General features: G+C 47.2%; 1 protein-coding gene across 1 annotated transcript in view; it reads right to left on the bottom strand.

Moving 5' to 3' along the window:
* Nucleotides 1-21,503, bottom strand: part of LOC130331910 (transcription factor Sox-6-like) — a gene marked incomplete in the record, with an annotated part of 403,713 nt that overhangs the window by 49,236 nt on the left and 332,974 nt on the right. The window contains 1 exon segment of the mRNA XM_056553725.1: nt 1,036-1,115. Coding sequence (XP_056409700.1) covers nt 1,036-1,115 — 80 coding nt within the window.

Raw genomic sequence — 21,503 nt, forward strand, 5'->3', positions numbered from 1 at the left:
TAATCACTGACCCCTACATACAGTAATCACTGACCCCTACATACAGTAATCACTGACCCCTACATACAGTAATCACTGACCCCTACATACAGTAATCACTGACCCCTACATACAGTAATCACTGACCTCTACATACAGTAATCACTGACCTCTACATACAGTAATCACTGACCCCTACATACAGTAATCACTGACCCCTACATACAGTAATCACTGACCCCTACATACAGTAATCACTGACCCCTACATACAGTAATCACTGACCCCTACATACAGTAATCACTGACCCCTACATACAGTAATCACTGACCTCTACATACAGTAATCACTGACCTCTACATACAGTAATCACTGACCCCTACATACAGTAATCACTGACCTCTACATACAGTAATCACTGACCCCTACATACAGTAATCACTGACCTCTACATACAGTAATCACTGACCCCTACATACAGTAATCACTGACCTCTACATACAGTAATCACTGACCCCTACATACAGTAATCACTGACCCCTACATACAGTAATCACTGACCCCTACATACAGTAATCACTGACCCCTACATACAGTAATCACTGACCCCTACATACAGTAATCACTGACCCCTACATACAGTAATCACTGACCCCTACATACAGTAATCACTGACCCCTACATACAGTAATCACTGACCCCTACATACAGTAATCACTGACCCCTACATACAGTAATCACTGACCCCTACATACAGTAATCACTGACCCCTACATACAGTAATCACTGACCCCCTACATACAGTAATCACTGACCTCTACATACAGTAATCACTGACCCCTACATACAGTAATCACTGACCCCTACATACAGTAATCACTGACCCCCTACATACAGTAATCACTGACCCCCTACATACAGTAATCACTGACCCTCTACATACAGTAATCACTGACCCCTACATACAGTAATCACTGACCCCCTACATACAGTAAGCAGTGCACCGGCAGGACAGTAGGGGGAGCTGTAACAAGTGTCCCCTGAGGTCTCACGTACCTGGAGCTGTAATGGGCTGAGTCCAGAGGCGGCGGCGGCTGCCATTGAGGATGGAATGAACTGCACGGGGTAGTTATCACCTGTGGGAAGAACAATGGAGGACGGATCAGACGCTGAGCAGAGAGGACACATGACATGTGGAGACATAACCCTGCAACGTACGGAGCTCAAACATCTGCACAGACAATGGGACATGTTGGGTAACACTAAGCTGGGTGCGGGGAGGCCAGAAAGACGCCACACACTATATCTGATAGAAATACCCCGGGGGTTCACATACATAACTGTGCTGGGAGGTGAAACATGTCAGAGAAGACACTGAGCACAGACCCTGTCCTGACACCCCAAGGTCCCCACCCGCCTGTCCTCTAAACATCTGATGTCTGCAGCTACAACTTTCCTGCCTCAGGCATCACTTATGACCCAGCTTTCCCAGAGTCCAGAATGGCAGATCCCTGACTCCTGTATATCTACATAACTAAAGAGCGTTCAACATTCTGAGATAGTCTGGGAAAGCTGTGTGAGAGTTGTGGACACAGTCATATCGGTCCCCACACAGCTTTCCCAGGAACCCCTAATATGATTATTACACAACCACTAATTATATTTGTTTATGATCTGGTCTCTTTATGACCAGAGCGCGCCGCCCTAGTGTGCTCACTCCTCCGCCGTCACGTGCCGCCCCCGGGCTAGGTGTAAGTACACAGCTCTCCTGCAATTGTGGTTTTCCTAATGACAGAGCTGTGAGGTATAAACCTGTCACATGACCCGTCCGCCATGGCGCAGCGTTACAACGGACTATTACAACAACAATAAATAGGAAAGTCATTAGTGGGAGCTGTAACAATGTATCAGCCGCACAGATGAAGACGGGCAGGGAGCGGGGGGGGGGGAGCGGCCCCCGGTAATGACACTGGAGGTAATTGTATCAGATAAGTGACACCTCGCGCCTCCTCCGTTCTCCGGGCACAAGATGTCATATTGTGACCTGTCTCTCCTAATTGATGTGGGCGGTGAGAGGGCGAGCGGCCATTACACGCCGTACACAATTACACAAGCGTTTCATCAATTACTGATGAGAAGGAGAAAACTAATAAAAAGCGACAAACACATCACTGGAACATGAACTGCGCCAAAACTGAGCCGAACAAACACGTAACAGGCCAGGAGGCCGCACACCAGCGTTACCGGACAGATCTCTATGATCAGAAAGTATAATACAGGATATAACTCAGGATCAGTAATGTATGTACACAGTGATCTCACCAGCAGAATAGTGAGTGCAGCTCTGGAGTATAATACAGGATATAACTCAGGATCAGTAATGTATGTACACAGTGATCTCACCAGCAGAATAGTGAGTGCAGCTCTGGAGTATAATACAGGATATAACTCAGGATCAGTACAGGATAAGTAATGTAATGTATGTACACAGTGATCTCACCAGCAGAATAGTGAGTGCAGCTCTGGAGTATAATACAGGATATAACTCAGGATCAGTACAGGATAAGTAATGTAATGTATGTACACAGTGACCTCACCAGCAGAATAGTGAGTACAGCTCTGGAGTATAATACAGGATATAACTCAGGATCAGTACAGGATAAGTAATATAATGTATGTACACAGTGACCTCACCAGCAGAATAGTGAGTACAGCTCTGGAGTATAATACAGGATATAACTCAGGATCAGTACAGGATAAGTAATGTAATGTATATACACAGTGACCTCACCAGCAGAATAGTGAGTGCAGCTCTGGAGTATAATACAGGATATAACTCAGGATCAGTACAGGATAAGTAATGTAATGTATATACACAGTGACCTCACCAGCAGAATAGTGAGTACAGCTCTGGAGAGAGGTTGGGTGTGTCTGAGCTCCTGTTACTTCCAGACTCTTCCAGTGAAGCAGTGATTTCCATCCGCCCCTCCCCAGGTGTGTGGCAGACACCTGGGTAGAGGGTTTTCCAGCTATGGAGCCCCAGGAGGCTTCATCTTGCACTCCCCGTACCCGGCCGGCGGGGGGTGCAAAGGAAAATGCGACGGCCAGCAGCCAGGATGGGGTGAGACGATCCACCAGGGCCCATCGCCATGTGGGGCCCCCTCCCCCATCCCCAGCTGGGAGCTGCAAGGCTTCCAGCAAAAGTTCCTCTGGGAAAAGAAGCTCATCCAGGCAGAGGAGTGGAGTGAAGGCTTCTACCTCAGGCTCCTCAGAACCCCAGCAATGGGGGGTCAAGGGGCCAAGGGAATCCCTGGAGACTTTTGGTTCAAGAATCCAGGCAAAGATGGCCCAATATGAACAGCTTGGGAAACAGCTACGAGGTCTAAGAGAAGATATAAAGTTTGCAACTTACCAGGCGGATACAGCAGCCAAGGGCAAGAGAGCAGCGTTCACTGCAAAGGTGAGAGCACTAAAGAAAGAGGTGGAGGAGATTGTGCAGCTGAGAGCGGACATTGTGGCTGGAGCCGGCTTCTTCAGTGAGAAGATTCTAAATGAAGAGAGGTTCCCCAAAAAGGGGGTCTCCAGAGGTGCAGAAAAAGAAAGTCACCAAGATGAGAGTGAGGAGGAGGAGGAGATGGAGGAAGGTGAGGAGGGGGATGTGAGTGAGGGGGATATGGACACGGGTTCTGTTTGTACCACCACTGTTACCCCAGACCCCCCACTTACCCTCAGTGAAGATCACATAAACCCGGCTCAGGTGGCCTTACCTCCCTCCAGTGAGGAGGATGAGGATGGCAGTGACTGTAGTGATTGCAGCGGCTTGGCAGATGGGGGTCTCCTGCGGGCAATTGTTATGCAGGAGTCCCCCACTCGTCTAGAAAATTTTTCTTTCGGGGATGATTTGGGCCCAGAGGAGAAGAAAAAAGCGAAGGGCAAGAAGAGGAAGAAGACACAGGCAGTGAAGTTTGTCTTTGCTCCCTTCCAGCAGCCTGGGTCGGCTGAAAAGTCGGTTCAGGGTGCTGGGTCCCCCAATCTGCCAGACCCCGTTTCTGTAGTGGAGCGGGGCCAGCATGGGGGATACAGTAGTGCACCCAAAATGGCCGCGGGTGCTATAGAAAAAAAAGGGCACCCTCCTGTGAGGGGGGAGGGTGTCCAGGCACCAGAAAATAGCGGCAGATTTACCAATTTGGGGGGCGGTCCCCCGATTGAAGCTGGCAGTATAGGTCCTGGCACTGCGGGGCACTCCCCTGTGAGGGGGGGGAGTGTCCGGGTGCCGGACCTTGTTGGTTCAGGGGGCGGTCCCCTAGGTTACACAGTTGGTACCAGTTCTGGCGCGTCGGGACTCTCCCCTGTGAAGGGGGAGGTTCTGCGCCCGTCAGCTGCAGTAAGCGGGGCGGGAGTGCATCCGGTGGGACAGCTCCCGCCAAAATCTATGGCGCTGTGCGAGGGGGCGGGGCCTGTGTCCATGCCCCAGAAGACTGAACGGAGGAGCTGTGCAGCGCTGATCCTTAAGCCAGCAACCCTTGTGCACGGAGCAATAGACCAAGCCAGCCCGGCCTCTAATACATCAAGGGACAGTGTAGGCAAGAGTGAAAGTGAGAGAGAGAGAGAATGTGACTAAAAATGGTAATGTGCAGAATGTGAGTTATAGTGTGCATGGGAGGAGTTGTGGTAGCAGTGTGGATGAGGGGGGAACTTGTGGGGTGCAAGAGAGGGGTGCAAGTGGAGTGCAAGAGAGGGGTGCAAGTGGAGTGCAAGAGAGGGGTGCAAGTGGAGTGCAAGAGAGGGGTGCAAGTGGAGTGCAAGAGAGGGGTGGTAGTGGTGCGCAAGAGAGGGGTGAAAGTGGAGCGCAAGAAAGGGGTGGTAGTGGAGCGCAAGAGAGGGGTGGTAGTGGAATGCCAGAGAGAGGATTGGTGGCAGACACCTCTGTTAAGAATAAGGGTGCTGGTTTGGGGTCTGGATCAGGTTCTGGTTCGACTGCCCCCCCGGTAGTGGCTGCTTCTCCCAGAAGCTATGCCAGCGTCACTGCCGGGGGATCCCCATCTCCGTCTGGCTCTGGTGGTCACTTGCAACAGCGCCTACTGGAGGCTCTACGTAGGGGAGACAGGTCAATCCATGTAGAGGGGAGGGGTGAGGTTGACCTGTCTTTTTGGATAGAAAGACATGGCTTAGGCGCATTCCGAGAACATAATGGGGAGGTGGTCTGGTCCCTCCCGACATCCGGGCAGGAAAGTGGCCGTAGGAATGTGGTCCGTTTAGTGTGGAGGGGCGAAGATGCATGTCCGCCACGGGGTAAGGTGGTTGAGCTCCTCCTCCAAATGGAATTCAGGGCAAGTGACATCTTTGCCCTGATCCACCCCTACGCTACTTCTGAGTTTGACATCAGCTTTGTTCGGCCGGAGGGTCTTGAACTCTTCTGGTCGAACTATGAGGTGGTGAAAAACGAGCCCGGCTGGCGGGATTTTGCCGTAAAGGCGATATCCCGTCAGAATTTGGCCAAGAAAGTGACCGTTTTGACACGTAACGAGTCACTATCTTGCTATGATATCATGACCTGGCTCAGCCGATATGGTGATGTGACGGACATGCCAAAAAAGAACTATGACGAACATGGGATCTGGTCTGGGGCCTGGACGTTTTCCGTCAAACTGAAGCGTTCGGGGAGCACTGTTGCCCACATCCCATCAGCTGCTTTTCTAGGAAGAGACAGAATCCAAATTTTCTACCAGGGGCAGCCCAAGGTCTGTCACAGGTGCGGCAGCCCCACTCACTTTAGCGCAGCCTGTACTGTGCAGGTCTGTGCTCTGTGTGGTGGGGTAGGTCATCTTGCCGCATCCTGTAGGCAGATCAGGTGTCATCTGTGTGGTGTCTTAGGACACCCTTTCAGCCGTTGTCCTAGCGCCTTTGCCCGTGCGACGGTCACCTTGGCTGGGGAGAGCAGTAATGCTGCCTCAGCTGGGGAGGGCACGAGTGCGGGTGAAGGTGCAACAGGGTCAGTGAAGAGGAAAAGTCCCGCCAAGCTGAGGCGGGAGGCTAATCGCAGAAGGAGCAGGGAACTGGAGAGTTCCCATGTGGCAGGGGTAGCTTCTGGCCCTGCTCCAGAGGTTAGTCCTGAAACTGCTGAGGCCCTGGAGGAGAATGTGCTGGATGAGGAAATGGGGAGAATCTGTAAAGAAGAGGGCAGCAAGGCCGATCTTTCCGATTCCTCCCACTGTGAAAGTGTGGATGAGGAGGGTGAAGAGAGGCCAAAAAAGAAGGGCACGGAGCCCTCTAGTCCCCGTGCTATGGACCAGGTCCCAAGCGGAAGCTTACCTGCCCCCCCTCTGATTGATCTGTCTAACCGGTACTCTGTCCTTGAAGACATCTCCTCCCCCTCCATGGAGGGGGGGGTCAAGGATGGGGTGCCTGAAGTGGGGGAGCCTCCAGGGGGAACTGGGCCCTGTCCACATGGGGCAATTTCCTCAGGGGATGGGGCCAAACCAGAGCCAGGCGGAGATGGCGATTTAAAAATGGACCAGTCTGAGTCCAAAAAAAGGTTTAAAGAGAAAGAAGCCTCCTCTTCCGGGGATGAGGGGGTAAAGAAAAAACAGAAATGAGGGGGTTAGGGCTATCTAACTCAATCACCCATGATGGCGGCACTCACCCCATTGACGCTGGCATCTATTAACTGTGCCAGCATAAAGTCTGATACGGCTAGATTCGCAGCCTTTGATTTTCTCGGCCGTGTTGAAGCCGATATTTTGTATCTGCAGGAGACCAGGTTGTCAGATCTTGCCTCTCTGGTAAAAGCCAGGAGAGAGTGGAGGCGCGGGCCCTCCCACTGGTCTCTTGCGGCTGAGCCGTATAGTGGGGTGGCGGTCCTTTTTACCGCTCCTGTTGAATGCAGACGGGTTATTGAGTTAGAAATGGGGAGGTGCCTGATCTTAGATGTCCTCATGAAGGGGCAAGAGCTCCGGCTCATTAACATCTACGCCCCACAAACCAAGTGGGGACGAAAAGATCTCTTTATGAGGATTAAGCCCTTTCTTTTTACAAGCAGACAGGTGATCTTTGGAGGGGATTTCAATACTGTCACGAGATCCCAAGATAGGAGAGGCTCCAATGATCGGTTGGCTTATGATAGCATAGCTCTCAATAGTATAGTTAGGGAAGCTCGCCTAGAGGACGCCCACATCCGGAGCCCCTCAGGCCACGCGGGTTTCACCTATCATCGAGGTAGCTGCAGGTCTAGAATAGACAGGTTTTATTTGAAGGAGGAAGCTGTCTCTTCTGCAGTGTCCGTGGTTGAGGTGGAGTTCTCCGATCACTGTATGATTTTGTTTTCCCTGAATGTTTCAGAGACCCCTCGGATGGGTAAAGGTTATTGGAAGCTGAATTCGGCCCTCCTGGAGGAAGCGGAGGTAAGACAGTCCTTTGAGGATTTTCTTCAGAGTCAGGTACCTTTACTGGACCTTTGTAGCAGTAAGTCAGAGTGGTGGGAGATGTTCAAGAAGCGGGTTGCGGGGTTCTTCCGCCAGCTCTCGAGCCTCAGGTCCCTGAATAGGTATCGCCTGTATCAGGGACTGAGGAGGAAACTCGAGCTTCTCGTCTCGACTGGAGGTAGCCGGGAGGATATCTCCAGAGTGAAGTCCTTGCTGATGAGGTGTCAGTACGATAGGCACGCATCTTTGGTTTTTGAGAGGGATTTCGGGAAGTACCGCTCGCCCGACCCTTACAGAAACTGTAAGATGTCAGTGAGTAGTAAAGTCATTTCAGGACTGATTGATAGTACGGGATCTCTGAATCGGTCCAGATCAGGGATCTTGGAGGTCGTCAGATCCTTCTACTCACACCTCTTGGGAAGGAAGGATCTAGATCGAGACGGGATGTCGGCTTTCCTGGCTGAAACCATTCCTGAGCCAGGGGTAGACCCCTCTCTTGATGTTTTGGCAGAAAAAATCAGGGAAGAGGAAGTGAGACTGGCGATCGAGGGGCTCGCCCCCAAGAAGTCACCAGGTCCGGATGGCTTAACATCCGAGTGGTACAAGACCTTTAAGGAGTCTTTAGCTCCCCTCTTGACTGAGGTATTCAATGAGTGTCTCTCCTCGGGCACTCTGCCGAAGTCAATGAGGAGGTCAGCCCTGATTCTTCTCTCAAAGGGTAAAGATCCCAGCCGTATTGAGAATTGGAGGCCCATAGCTCTTCTCAATACGGACAGGAAGCTTCTGGCCAAGATACTGTTTAATCGGCTGGTGAAGTTTGCACCCCGGCTCCTTTCGGGGGCCCAGCACTGCTCTGTTCCAGGCCGAAGCACCTTAAGTGCTGTTCTCGGTGTCCGGGAGGCAGTGGAGCGGAGTAGTGCAGGTCTCTGGAAGGGGTACTTGCTGTCCCTGGATCAGGCCAAAGCATTTGATCGGGTGAACCACGAGTACCTCTGGTCTGTCCTCCTGAGATATGGCTTACCGTGTGCTTTTATTAATTGGCTTAAGACCTTATATGCAGGGGCAGAGAGTTTCCCGCTGGTGAACGGTTGGTCTGGCCGCTCTTTTGAGGTGGGGTCTGGAGTCCGTCAGGGTTGTCCTTTGAGCCCGCTTTTATACGTGTTCGCAATCGATCCCTTCGTCCGGAGGGTAGATTGTGAGCCGTTGGCGGGAGTCGGGATGAGTCTGGCAGAGCTGGATGTCGCCCAGAGAGTGGTGGCGTACGCTGATGATGTCACCATTTTCGTGTCCTCGAGAGAGGAGGTCGATGTGGTGATGTCGGAGGTGGAACGCTACTCGGAGGCATCCGGGTCTAAGATCAACCGGGATAAGTGTGAAAGTCTCTGGCTGGGAGGGGGAGATCCCACTTTTGATCTCCCGGACACCCTCCCAGGGCCCCAAGACTCAGCAAAAATTCTGGGCATCACATTCGGCCAGGATGATTATCCCACCAAAAACTGGGACGGTAAGCTACAGGATGCCACTCATAGGGTGGATCAGTGGAAGGGTTGGTCTATGACCCTCAGGGAAAGGGTACACCTGATCAAATCGTACCTGCTCCCCTTGTTTATCTATCTGGGCAGTGTATGTATCTTGCCAGAGGCTTACTACACTAGGATCTACAGCCTGTTTTTCCAACTGTTATGGGGGAACAGGATGAACCTAGTCAAGAGAGAGGTTACGTACCGCACAAGGAGACTAGGGGGTTTATCTATGGTAAACCCTGTGGTGTTCTTAACAAACACCTTCTTGAAAGCCAACATTGCAAACCTCTGGTCAGAGAGGGCTCCTCCGTGGGTACTCTCCTGCAGGGAATGGTTTCGGCCTTTCTTCCAGGAATGGGAGACAGGAGGGCAAGTGAAGGACCTCCGTACGCCCCATGGGCATCTTCCGGCTTATGCTACCCCGACTCTGAAGGCGATACGTCGGTGGGGTCTGGGAGTGTGGGAGATCAGGACCCAGTCAAGGCAGTTCCTTGACAAACGGGTTCTGTTGACCCACTTCCAGAAGCCTCTGGCGCTCAGGGACTGCCCAGGTCGGGATCTGAGGGTGGGGTTGTATCTCTTAAATATGAAAAGGATCCCCCAGAAGTTTTGGGACTTGGCCTGGCGCTGCTTTCAGGGGAAGTTATATGTGAGGGACAATTTGAAGTGCAGGAGATCTGATGACCGGGGATGTCCCCGAGAAGAGTGCGGGGACATGCTGGAAAGCTTGGACCATTTCCTGCTTCATTGTCCCTTTAATATAAGGGTCTACAACCGGGTGGGCGCTTCCATCTGCTGGAGTCAACTTGCCGGCCTTACCTATCCAGAGTGGGCTTATGGGGCATTCAGGAACCTGGGTGGCCGAGATCGGGGCACTTTGTTTTTAGTCAGCTTAGTGGTTAGGTACTACACGTGGAATGCACGGTGTTTAGTGTCTAATCAGCGCAAAGTCCTCTCCGAGGTGGAGGTCTGTAGGAACATCACCGGTGACCTCGGGAAGATCAGGTCTTTGGAGTATGGCAGTCTTGGTACCAGTAGGGCTTCTCTCCTATGGAGAGGGTTTTCTTTTGATGTGCCCTAGGTACTAGCTAGACCTTTTGGGTAGAGTACCCTTGTTTTTGTTAGGGACAGTGATGCAGGGACAGGGTTAGGGTGATAGTAGGGTCAGTTTATCTTTAGGGATAATGGTAGGGTGAGAGGTAGGGTGCAGTTAGGGAAAGAATATACATCTTGTATGTATCAGGATTGCCATCCTTCTTCCAGGTGGTGGGCTAATGCATGGGCACCATAGCTTTTTGTTTTGTTTTCAGATGTTAAGGTTATGAAGGGCTTACAGGCACCGAACTTGGGCCTAAAGTGAGTTGTATTGTTTGCTTATGTATGTTAAAGCTGGTAATGGTTAAGTTGGTTGGGAGGAGTTCTAGGTTGGGAGGGTATATTTGTGGGTGGTGGTGGTCTTTTCTTTTGGTGGACCTGACATGGGTCAGTTGTGGACTGGACATTGAGGACTATGAACTGTATGGAAAAAACTCTGACCCATGTACAGGAGGGCGGGTGGTGTGGGTGAAGGGTCAGTTTAGTGTAGAATGTTCTTTTATATTTGTAGGTGTGTTTTCTATTTATTTATAGGTGTATATAGTTTGTGTATAGTATTGTACATAGTAGTGTATATAGTTAGTTATGTATATAGTATGTATAATGTATGTTTTTTAAGTATATAGTATTTATAGTAGAGATAGACATGGCAGTCGAACCAGTTTTGTTTTTGTAGTAATGTTTCTTTAGTATCCCGTTGTGGATTTATTTTCTTTGGTTTATATATGTAGTATGTAGTAAAGATGTGTGTAAGCATGTGTGTATTGTGTTTTCTGAGATATTTTCCCGAGTTTGGGTATTTTGAGTTGAATTTAATTAATTTATTTATTTATTTTTGGTTTCTTGGTTAAATGTAGTTAATATATGGATATATATGTGTGCATGTGTGAGTGTGGTATAGTGTTATTATTATTATTATTAATATTATTATAAAAAAAAAAAAAAAAAAAAAAAAAAAAAAAAACATGGTGTGCAGTGTGAGTGCTTGTTGTGTTTTCTATGTATGATTTTTCCCGAGTTTGGGTGTTTTGAGTTAAAGCGAAATAGTGCTATTTTTATGTTTCTTATGAGTGTGTTGTTTGGCTATGAAAGGTGTAGTTATAATACTTCTAGTCCTAGTAGGAAAGCTGGGCTGGCCGGTTAGGCAGGATTTTTGTTCTTTTATTTAAATGTAAAGTTTGGGTTTATGTTATTTCATGTTGTTGTTTTCCGTTATGGCAAAGTTGTGCTGGTTTATGTTTTGTTATGATTTATATTTTTCTAATAAAAGATTTACAGGATATAACTCAGGATCAGTACAGGATAAGTAATGTAATGTATGTACACAGTGATCTCACCAGCAGAATAGTGAGTGCAGCTCTGGAGTATAATACAGGATATAACTCAGGATCAGTACAGGATAAGTAATGTAATGTATGTACACAGTGATCTCACCAGCAGAATAGTGAGTACAGCTCTGGAGTATAATACAGGATATAACTCAGGATCAGTACAGGATAAGTAATGTAATGTATGTATACAGTGACCTCACCAGCAGAATAGTGAGTACAGCTCTGGAGTATAGTACAGGATATAACTCAGGATCAGTACAGGATAAGTAATGTAATGTATGTACCCAGTGACCTCACCAGCAGAATAGTGAGTACAGCTCTGGAGTATAATACAAGATATAACTCAGGATCAGTACAGGATCAGTAATGTATGTACACAGTGACCTCACCAGCAGAATAGTGAGTACAGCTCTGGAGTATAATACAAGATATAACTCAGGATCAGTAAAGGATAAGTAATGTATGTACACAGTGACCTCACCAGCAGGATAGTGAGTGCAGCTCTGGAGTATAATACAGGATAAGTAATGGCATGTATGAATTGTAAATTGGATATGAGTATGGATTCTATATGTGATCATTAGCACCCAGGAAACTTTACTATGGCCTAGGACTAGACATAGTCCCTGTATGAATTAAGCAGTGACTTTGTGTCACCTAACATTGGCCGGAAAATCCTGTGAAGAATATAGAAGATATCCAAGTCCAAGGAGATACCCTACTGATCACCATGAGCAGATAGGAGCCTGTGTGATGTAATACCCAGCAGCATTATATGGTGCTTCTACTGTGGATCAGTCTATAGGGTCCTCATTCACCGGGTACTAAACCCATGAAGTGACCCAGGCAGCCGTGTAGTGACCAGTGGAGATATCTTCCATGTTCTTTTCTTCACAATACGCCACATTTGCCGCTCAGAATGAAGTGAGGTCACAGCGCACAGATTGGTACATTAAGTCTACGTGGGTAACAATGCGGAAAGTAAGATGTCACCCCTCGGGACACCCAGCCAAGTCCCCATTAATGTTAAGTTAAAAAAGTCCCTTGGTAATCTCGGCAGCCGCTTTGCATTTTGTCCATAATACCTCATCAGACCATCGAGCACAGTATGCGCGGCACACAGTCCACTAACAATTGGCTTCTGATTGCATATGACGATTTGCTACAATGGCTGCACTAACGCTATATTGTGCTGGACTCATACCGAGCAATATTCAAAATATCCCGTCTTATTTTCCTCCTTCCATGTGGTTGATTTTGGTTTGCTGACGATTCGCACCGCAGGGTTTTTTGTGTTTTTTTTCAGAGGTTATTTTTTGTGTTTTTTCCTTCTCCTCCTGGAAACTAAACAAATCTCCGACAACCGGGCTGGCATTATATTTATTCCTCATAACAGATGTCGATCAAAATTTGGGTTAAATAACATTCCCTTTATCTTGTGTGTTTTGGTGTAAGAGAAGCGATGGTCGTGGGGGATGTGGCAGAATTAATGATGCTTTAAAGAGAAAGAAAATAATCATTTAAAGTATCAGCGGGAACTATTTTAGGTACAATGCCCCCTCACAGGCCATGAATTATTCATCCGCCTCTTTTGTCTCTCCGGTGTCTCCCTCCGTAATATATTTGTAGAGGATTTCCTGCCCAATAAACACCCTTCTGTTTACAGAGATTCATCTGGTTTTAAAGCGTCAGGCGTATGGGCTGGCAGCCATGTTGGATTTAGGAAACAATGTCATTGGTCAAGATGGGGAATATGGGGCAGCCATATTGATTATATATTAAGATTTATAGAGAAATGCAGTGTGCGATCTTATATGAGAGCGAGAAGAGGGACATTTATAGGGATATGTGGTGTGCGATCTTATATGAGAGGGAGAAGAGGGACATTTATAGAGATATGTGGTGTGCGATCTTATAGGAGAGCGAGACGGGGACATTTATAGATATGTGGTGTGCGATCTTATATGAGAGCGAGAAGAGGGACATTTATAGATATGTGGTGTGCGATCTTATATGAGAGCGAGAAGAGGGACATTTATAGGAATATGTGGTGTGCGATCTTATATGAGAGTGAGAAGAGGGACATTTATAGATATGTGGTGTGCGATCTTACATGAGAGCGAGAAGAGGGACATTTATAGGAATATGTGGTGTGCGATCTTATATGAGAGCGAGAAGAGGGACATTTATAGGAATATGTGGTGTGCGATCTTATAGGAGAGCGAGAAGAGGGACATTTATAGGGATATGTGGTGTGCGATCTTATATGAGAGTGAGAAGAGGGACATTTATAGACATATGTGGTGTGCGATCTTATAGGAGAGGGAGAAGAGGGACATTTATAGACATATGTGGTGTGCGATCTTATATGAGAGCGAGAAGAGGGACATTCTTAGACATATGTGGTGTGCGATCTTATAGGAGAGTGAGAAGAGGGACATTTATAGAGATATGTGGTGTGCGATCTTATATGAGAGCGAGAAGAGGGACATTTATAGAGATATGTGGTGTGCGATCTTATAGGAGAGCGAGACGGGGGACATTTATAGATATGTGGTGTGCGATCTTATATGAGAGTGAGAAGAGGGACATTTAAAGGGATATGTGGTGTGCGATCTTATATGAGAGGGAGAAGAGGGACATTTATAGAGATATGTGGTGTGCGATCTTATATGAGAGCGAGAAGACAGACATTTATAGATATGCGGTGTGCGATCTTATATGAGAGCGAGAAGAGGGACATTTATAGGGATACGTGGTGTGCGATCTTATAGGAGAGCGAGAAGAGAGACATCTATAGGGATATGTGGTGTGCGATCTTATATGAGAGCGAGAAGAGGGACATTTATAGACATATGTGGTGTGTGATCTTATATGAGAGCGAGAAGAGGGACATTTATAGGGATATGTGGTGTGCGATCTTATATGAGAGGGAGAAGAGGGACATTTATAGGGATATGTGGTGTGCGATCTTATATGAGAGGGAGAAGAGGGACATTTATAGGGATATGTGGTGTGCGATCTTATATGAGAGGGAGAAGAGGGACATTTATAGGGATATGTGGTGTGCGATCTTATATGAGAGTGAGAAGAGGGACATTTATAGGGATATGTGGTGTGTGATCTTATAGGAGAGGGAGAAGAGGGACATTTATAGGGATATGTGGTGTGCGATCTTATATGAGAGCGAGAAGAGGGACATTTATAGGGATATGTGGTGTGCGATCTTATAGGAGAGCGAGAAGAGGGACATTTATAGGAATATGTGGTGTGCGATCTTATAGGAGAGCGAGACGGGGACATTTATAGATATGTGGTGTGCGATCTTATATGAGAGCGAGAAGAGGGACATTTATAGGGATATGTGGTGTGCGATCTTATATGAGAGCGAGAAGAGGGACATTTATAGACATATGTGGTGTGCGATCTTATAGGAGAGCGAGACGGGGACATTTATAGATATGTGGTGTGCGATCTTATATGAGAGCGAGAAGAGGGACATTTATAGGGATATGTGGTGTGCGATCTTATATGAGAGTGAGAAGAGGGACATTTATAGGGATATGTGGTGTGCGATCTTATATGAGAGGGAGAAGAGGGACATTTATAGATATGTGGTGTGCGATCTTATATGAGAGCGAGAAGAGGGACATTTATAGACATATGTGGTGTGCGATCTTATATGAGAGCGAGAAGAGGGACATTTATAGGAATATGTGGTGTGCGATCTTATAGGAGAGCGAGACGGGGACATTTATAGATATGTGGTGTGTGATCTTATAGGAGAGGGAGAAGAGGGACATTTATAGGGATATGTGGTGTGCGATCTTATATGAGAGCGAGAAGAGGGACATTTATAGGGATATGTGGTGTGCGATCTTATAGGAGAGCGAGAAGAGGGACATTTATAGGAATATGTGGTGTGCGATCTTATAGGAGAGCGAGACGGGGACATTTATAGATATGTGGTGTGCGATCTTATATGAGAGCGAGAAGAGGGACATTTATAGGGATATGTGGTGTGCGATCTTATATGAGAGCGAGAAGAGGGACATTTATAGACATATGTGGTGTGCGATCTTATAGGAGAGCGAGACGGGGACATTTATAGATATGTGGTGTGCGATCTTATATGAGAGCGAGAAGAGGGACATTTATAGGGATATGTGGTGTGCGATCTTATATGAGAGTGAGAAGAGGGACATTTATAGGGATATGTGGTGTGCGATCTTATATGAGAGGGAGAAGAGGGACATTTATAGATATGTGGTGTGCGATCTTATATGAGAGCGAGAAGAGGGACATTTATAGACATATGTGGTGTGCGATCTTATATGAGAGCAAGAAGAGGGACATTTATAGGAATATGTGGTGTGCGATCTTATAGGAGAGGGAGAAGAGGGACATTTATAGGAATATGTGGTGTGCGATCTTATAGGAGAGGGAGAAGAGGGACATTTATAGGGATATGTGGTGTGCTATCTTATATGAGAGTGAGAAGAGGGACATTTATAGGGATATGTGGTGTGCGATCTTACATGAGAGCGAGAAGAGGGACATTTATAGACATATGTGGTGTGCGATCTTATATGAGAGCGAGAAGAGGGACATTTATAGACATATGTGGTGTGCGATCTTATATGAGAGCGAGAAGAGGGACATTTATAGACATATGTGGTGTGCGATCTTATATGAGAGCGAGAAGAGGGACATTTATAGAGGGGCTGATTTTATCATACAAGTATGGGGGATTATGACATTTGAGGAGGAGGGGATTGTCACTGTTTGTGTCGCTGGGGACGTCTTTGCACTTTTTAATACCTGCAGTCATCAGGTTTCTAGTTGGCTTTTTTAGGAACTTCTTTTTCACAATTTGGCCACGAGGGGGCGACGTCCCACCGGGGCATCTACCTGACAAGTCAGATTTCTGGTGACCGTGAAACATCTGGCTGTGCTGCATACTAATGGCGCGTTCAGTGCAGCGATAGGACCGTTTTTCCTTTGTACATGAACTGAGTTGACTGAATATTCATTGTTTCATCCTGTCCAAATTCTTGAAAAGGAATGAGCCTAATTCATGTGAGCGTGTCCCGGCCCGCCAGATATTTCTGCAAAACAATACAGGAAACTTACATAACCCACTTGTCAATTTCCATTGTGATGGTGAAGGGATAAAACCGCACTCCACCCCCGAGTGTAGACTTTCCTCATGTCCATATGATAAATGTCGCTCTCTCTCTGCACTTATATAATGAGGCTGTGCTCCGCCCACTCTATAAATGGCGCTCTCTCTTCCCTTATATAATGAGGCTGTGCTCCGCCCACTCTATAAATGTTGCTCTCTCTTCCCTTATATAATGAGGCTGTACTCCGCCCCCTCTATAAATGTCGCTCTCTCTGCACTTATATGATGAGGCTGTGCTCCGCCCCCTCTATAAATGGTGCTCTCTCTTCCCTTATATAATGAGGCTGTACTCCGCCCCCTCTATAAATGTCGCTCTCTCTGCACTTATATGATGAGGCTGTGCTCCGCCCCCTCTATAAATGTTGCTCTCTCTTCCCTTATATAATGAGGCTGTGCTTCGCCCCCTCTATAAATGGTGCTCTCTCTTCCCTTATATAATGAGGCTGTGCTCCGCCCCCTCTATAAATGTCGCTCTCCCTTCCCTTTTATGATGAGGCTGTGCTCCGCCCCCTCTATAAATGTCGCTCTCTCTTTCCTCATATAATGAGGCTGTGCTCCGCCCCCTCTATAAATGTCGGTCTCTCTCTTCCCTTATATAATGAGGCTGTGCTCCGCCCCCTCTATAAATGTCGCTCTCCCTTCCCTTTTATGATGAGGCTGTGGTCCGCCCCCTCTATAAATGTCGCTCTCCCTTCCCTTTTATGATGAGGCTGTGCTCCGCCCCCTCTATAAATGTCGGTCTCTCTCTTCCCTTATATAATGAGGCTGTGCTCCGCCCCCTCTATAAATGTCGCTCTCCCTTCCCTTTTATGATGAGGCTGTGCTCCGCCCCCTCTATAAATGTCGCTCTCTCTTCCCTTATATAATGAGGCTGTGCTCCGCCCCCTCTATAAATGTCGCTCTCCCTTCCCTTTTATGATGAGGCTGTGCTCCGCCCCCTCTATAAATGTCGCTCTCTCTTTCCTTATATAATGAGGCTGTGCTCCGCCCCCTCTATAAATGTCGGTCTCTCTCTTCCCTTATATAATGAGGCTGTGCTCCGCCCCCTCTATAAATGTCGCTCTCCCTTCCCTTTTATGATGAGGCTGTGCTCCGCCCCCTCTATAAATGTCGCTCTCTCTTCCCTTATATAATGAGGCTGTGCTCCGCCCCCTCTATAAATGTCGCTCTCCCTTCCCTTTTATGATGAGGCTGTGCTCCGCCCCCTCTATAAATGTCGCTCTCTCTTTCCTTATATAATGAGGCTGTGCTCCGCCCCCTCTATAAATGTCGGTCTCTCTCTTCCCTTATATAATGAGGCTGTGCTCCGCCCCCTCTATAAATGTCGCTCTCCCTTCCCTTTTATGATGAGGCTGTGCTACGCCCCCTCTATAAATGTCGCTCTCCCTTCCCTTTTATGATGAGGCTGTGCTCCGCCCCCTCTATAAATGTCGGTCTCTCTCTTCCCTTATATAATGAGGCTGTGCTCCGCCCCCTCTATAAATGTCGCTCTCTCTTCCCTTATATAATGAGGCTGTGCTCCGTCCCCTCTATAAATGTCGCTCTCTCTTCCCTTATATAATGAGGCTGTGCTCCGCCCCCTCTATAAATGTCGCTCTCTCTTCCATTATATTATGAGACTGTACTCCGCCCCCTCTATAAATTAGTAGGAGTAATATGTATATATTATGTAAAGATTGTAGGATGCGAATGAGCACTGAAGGGTTAAGCCCCTCGTTCCTAATGACACTTCCCCGTGGCGTTTCTCTGCAGCTGCCATACTTCAATTCTATGAAATATCTTAATGTTCCTCTTTATTTCCATCTTTGGCTGCCGCGCCCTGAGCTGCGATCTCCTCGTGTGAGGTGATTATTGTGACAGGTCCTCACGTTATTACCTAAACCGTACAACAATCCGGTAGGTGCATACCATGAAGATATATATACACCAACATATTGACCACACATGTATATAGTCTATGTAGTATCCATGGTGTATACACCTTATACCTTAATGGCCCCTTCATTAGAGCCCACTGCCCTCTCACAGTCTCCCGTGCATGGAGATAAAACCCATCATCCAGGATGCAACATAAAATCCAATGATCAGCGAGATTGAAGCGCATTCTGATCATCAGGTAGACTAGCCGGGGCCAGGATGTTACTGCCAGCCGTGTTGTACAGTGTATGGAGAATGGTATGATAGGGGGAAAACGTGCAGCAAAAAGGGGAAACAACTCGTGATGAACAGCTGGAGAACACTCCGGAAACTAAGGAATACAATGCTGGTGTCCAAATAATGTGTCCAAACCCACAACTCAAGGCTCCCTAACACACATAGGCCATAATAGCACAATTGTGTCTGAGCAAAAGAGAAAGGAAAAGCTTGATGGAGCAAAAGAGCAAACATGTCCTGATCAGATGGATCCAGATCTCTATAGAGAAACATGGCCTGGTCAGATGGATCCAGATCTCTATAGAGAAACATGACCTGGTCAGATGGATCCAGATCTCTATAGAGAAACATGGCCTGGTCAGATGGATCCAGATCTATATAGAGAAACATGACCTGGTCAGATGGATCCAGATCTCTATAGAGAAACATGTCCTGGTCAGATGGATCCAGATCTATATAGAGAAACATGTCCTGGTCAGATGGATCCAGATCTATATAGAGAAACATGTCCTGGTCAGATGGATTCAGATCTCTATAGAGAAACATGACCTGGTCAGATGGATCCAGATCTCTATAGAGAAACATGTCCTGGTCAGATGGATCCAGATCTATATAGAGAAACATGACCTGGTCAGATGGATCCAGATCTATATAGAGAAACATGACCTGGTCAGATTGATCCAGATCTATATAAAGAAACATGTCCTGGTCAGATGGATCCCGATCTCTATAGAGAAACATGGCCTGGTCAGATGGATCCTGATCTCTGTGGAGAAACATGGCCGGGTCAGATGGATCCAGATCTCTATAGAGAAACATGACCTGGTCAGATGGATCCAGATCTCTATAGAGAAACATGACCTGGTCAGATGGATCCAGATCTCTATAGAGAAACATGTCCTGGTCAGATGGATCCAGATCTCTATAGAGAAACATGTCCTGGTCAGATGGATCCAGATCTCTATAGAGAAACATGACCTGGTCAGATGGATCCAGATCTATATAGAGAAACATGGCCTGGTCAGATTGATCCAGATCTATATAAAGAAACATGACCTGGTCAGATGGATCCCGATCTCTATAGAGAAACATGGCCTGGTCAGATGGATCCAGGTCTCTGTGGAGAAACATGGCCTGGTCAGATGGATCCAGATCTCTATAGGGAAACATGTCCTGGTCAGATGGATCCAGATCTCTATAGAGAAACATGGCCTGGTCAGATGGATCCAGATCTCTATAGAGAAACATGACCTGGTCAGATGGATCCAGATCTCTATAGAGAAACATGACCTGGTCAGATGGATCCAGATCTCTATAGAGAAACATGTCCTGGTCAGATGGATCCAGATCTCTATAGAGAAACATGTCCTGGTCAGATGGATCCAGATCTCTATAGAGAAACATGACCTGGTCAGATGGATCCAGATCTATATAGAGAAACATGGCCTGGTCAGATTGATCCAGATCTATATAAAGAAACATGACCTGGTCAGATGGATCCCGATCTCTATAGAGAAACATGGCCTGGTCAGATGGATCCAGGTCTCTGTGGAGAAACATGGCCTGGTCAGATGGATCCAGATCTCTATAGGGAAACATGTCCTGGTCAGATGGATCCAGATCTCTATAGAGAAACATGGCCTGGTCAGATGGATCCAGATCTCTGTGGAGAAACATGGCCTGGTCAGATGGATCCAGATCTCTATAGAGAAACATGACCTGGTCAGATGGATCCAGATCTCTTTAGAGAAACATGACCTGGTCAGATGGATCCAGATCTCTATAGAGAAACATGACCTGGTCAGATGGATCCCGATCTCTATAGAGAAACATGACCTGGTCGGATGGATCCAGATCTCTATAGAGAAACATGTCCTGGTCAGATGGATCCAGATCTCTATAGAGAAACATGGCCTGGTCAGATGGATCCAGATCTCTATAGAGAAACATGTCCTGGTCAGATGGATCCAGATCTATATAGAGAAACATGTCCTGGTCGGATGGATCCAGATCTCTATAGAGAAACATGTCCTGGTCAGATGGATCCAGATCTCTATAGAGAAACATGACCTGGTCAGATGGATCCAGATCTCTATAGAGAAATATGACCTGGTCAGATGGATCCAGATCTCTGTGGATGAACATGACCTGGTCAGATGGATTCAGATCTCTATAGAGAAACATGTCCTGGTCAGATGGATCCAGATCTCTATAGAGAAACATGACCTGGTCAGATGGATCCAGATCTCTATAGAGAAACATGACCTGGTCAGATAGATCCAGATCTCTGGGAATAAATATTGCCAGGACAAATTGATCCAGATCTGTGTGGCGCCATGCTTAGTTGGGATGGGGCATCCGTGGCAGCTGACTCTTCTATGGCAGAAGGACAATCATATACAAGGGTCTTATAGTCGTGGATAAGCTCCAGGAACATGAAAGTGATTTTTTTTTTTTGCTTCCCCGGCCTTCACAGTCACTATATCTTAATTCTACAGACATCTCTGGATCCCTGGGATGAGGTAGAACAGGCTACTTGCAGCATGTCAGGATCTCCCAACTAATATACAGTTTGTGAGAGGTGATTCTGTCCACATTAGCCGATATTCCCGCAGAAAGATTTTTTTCCACATAGTGGAATCTATGCTTCAATGAACTGCTGCCACTCTGAAGGCCAATGGAGGTTCAAAACGCTACTAGATGGTAGCGCTAAGAAAGGGGGCATTCAGTGTATATGTACACATGGATACACTTATACACACAAACTATGGACCTGCAGGACCGACTGCTGTATGAACGTCTATCAGGGTAGTTT

Source organism: Hyla sarda, unplaced genomic scaffold (genome assembly GCF_029499605.1).
Source record: "Hyla sarda isolate aHylSar1 unplaced genomic scaffold, aHylSar1.hap1 scaffold_36, whole genome shotgun sequence".
NCBI lineage: Eukaryota > Metazoa > Chordata > Amphibia > Anura > Hylidae > Hyla > Hyla sarda.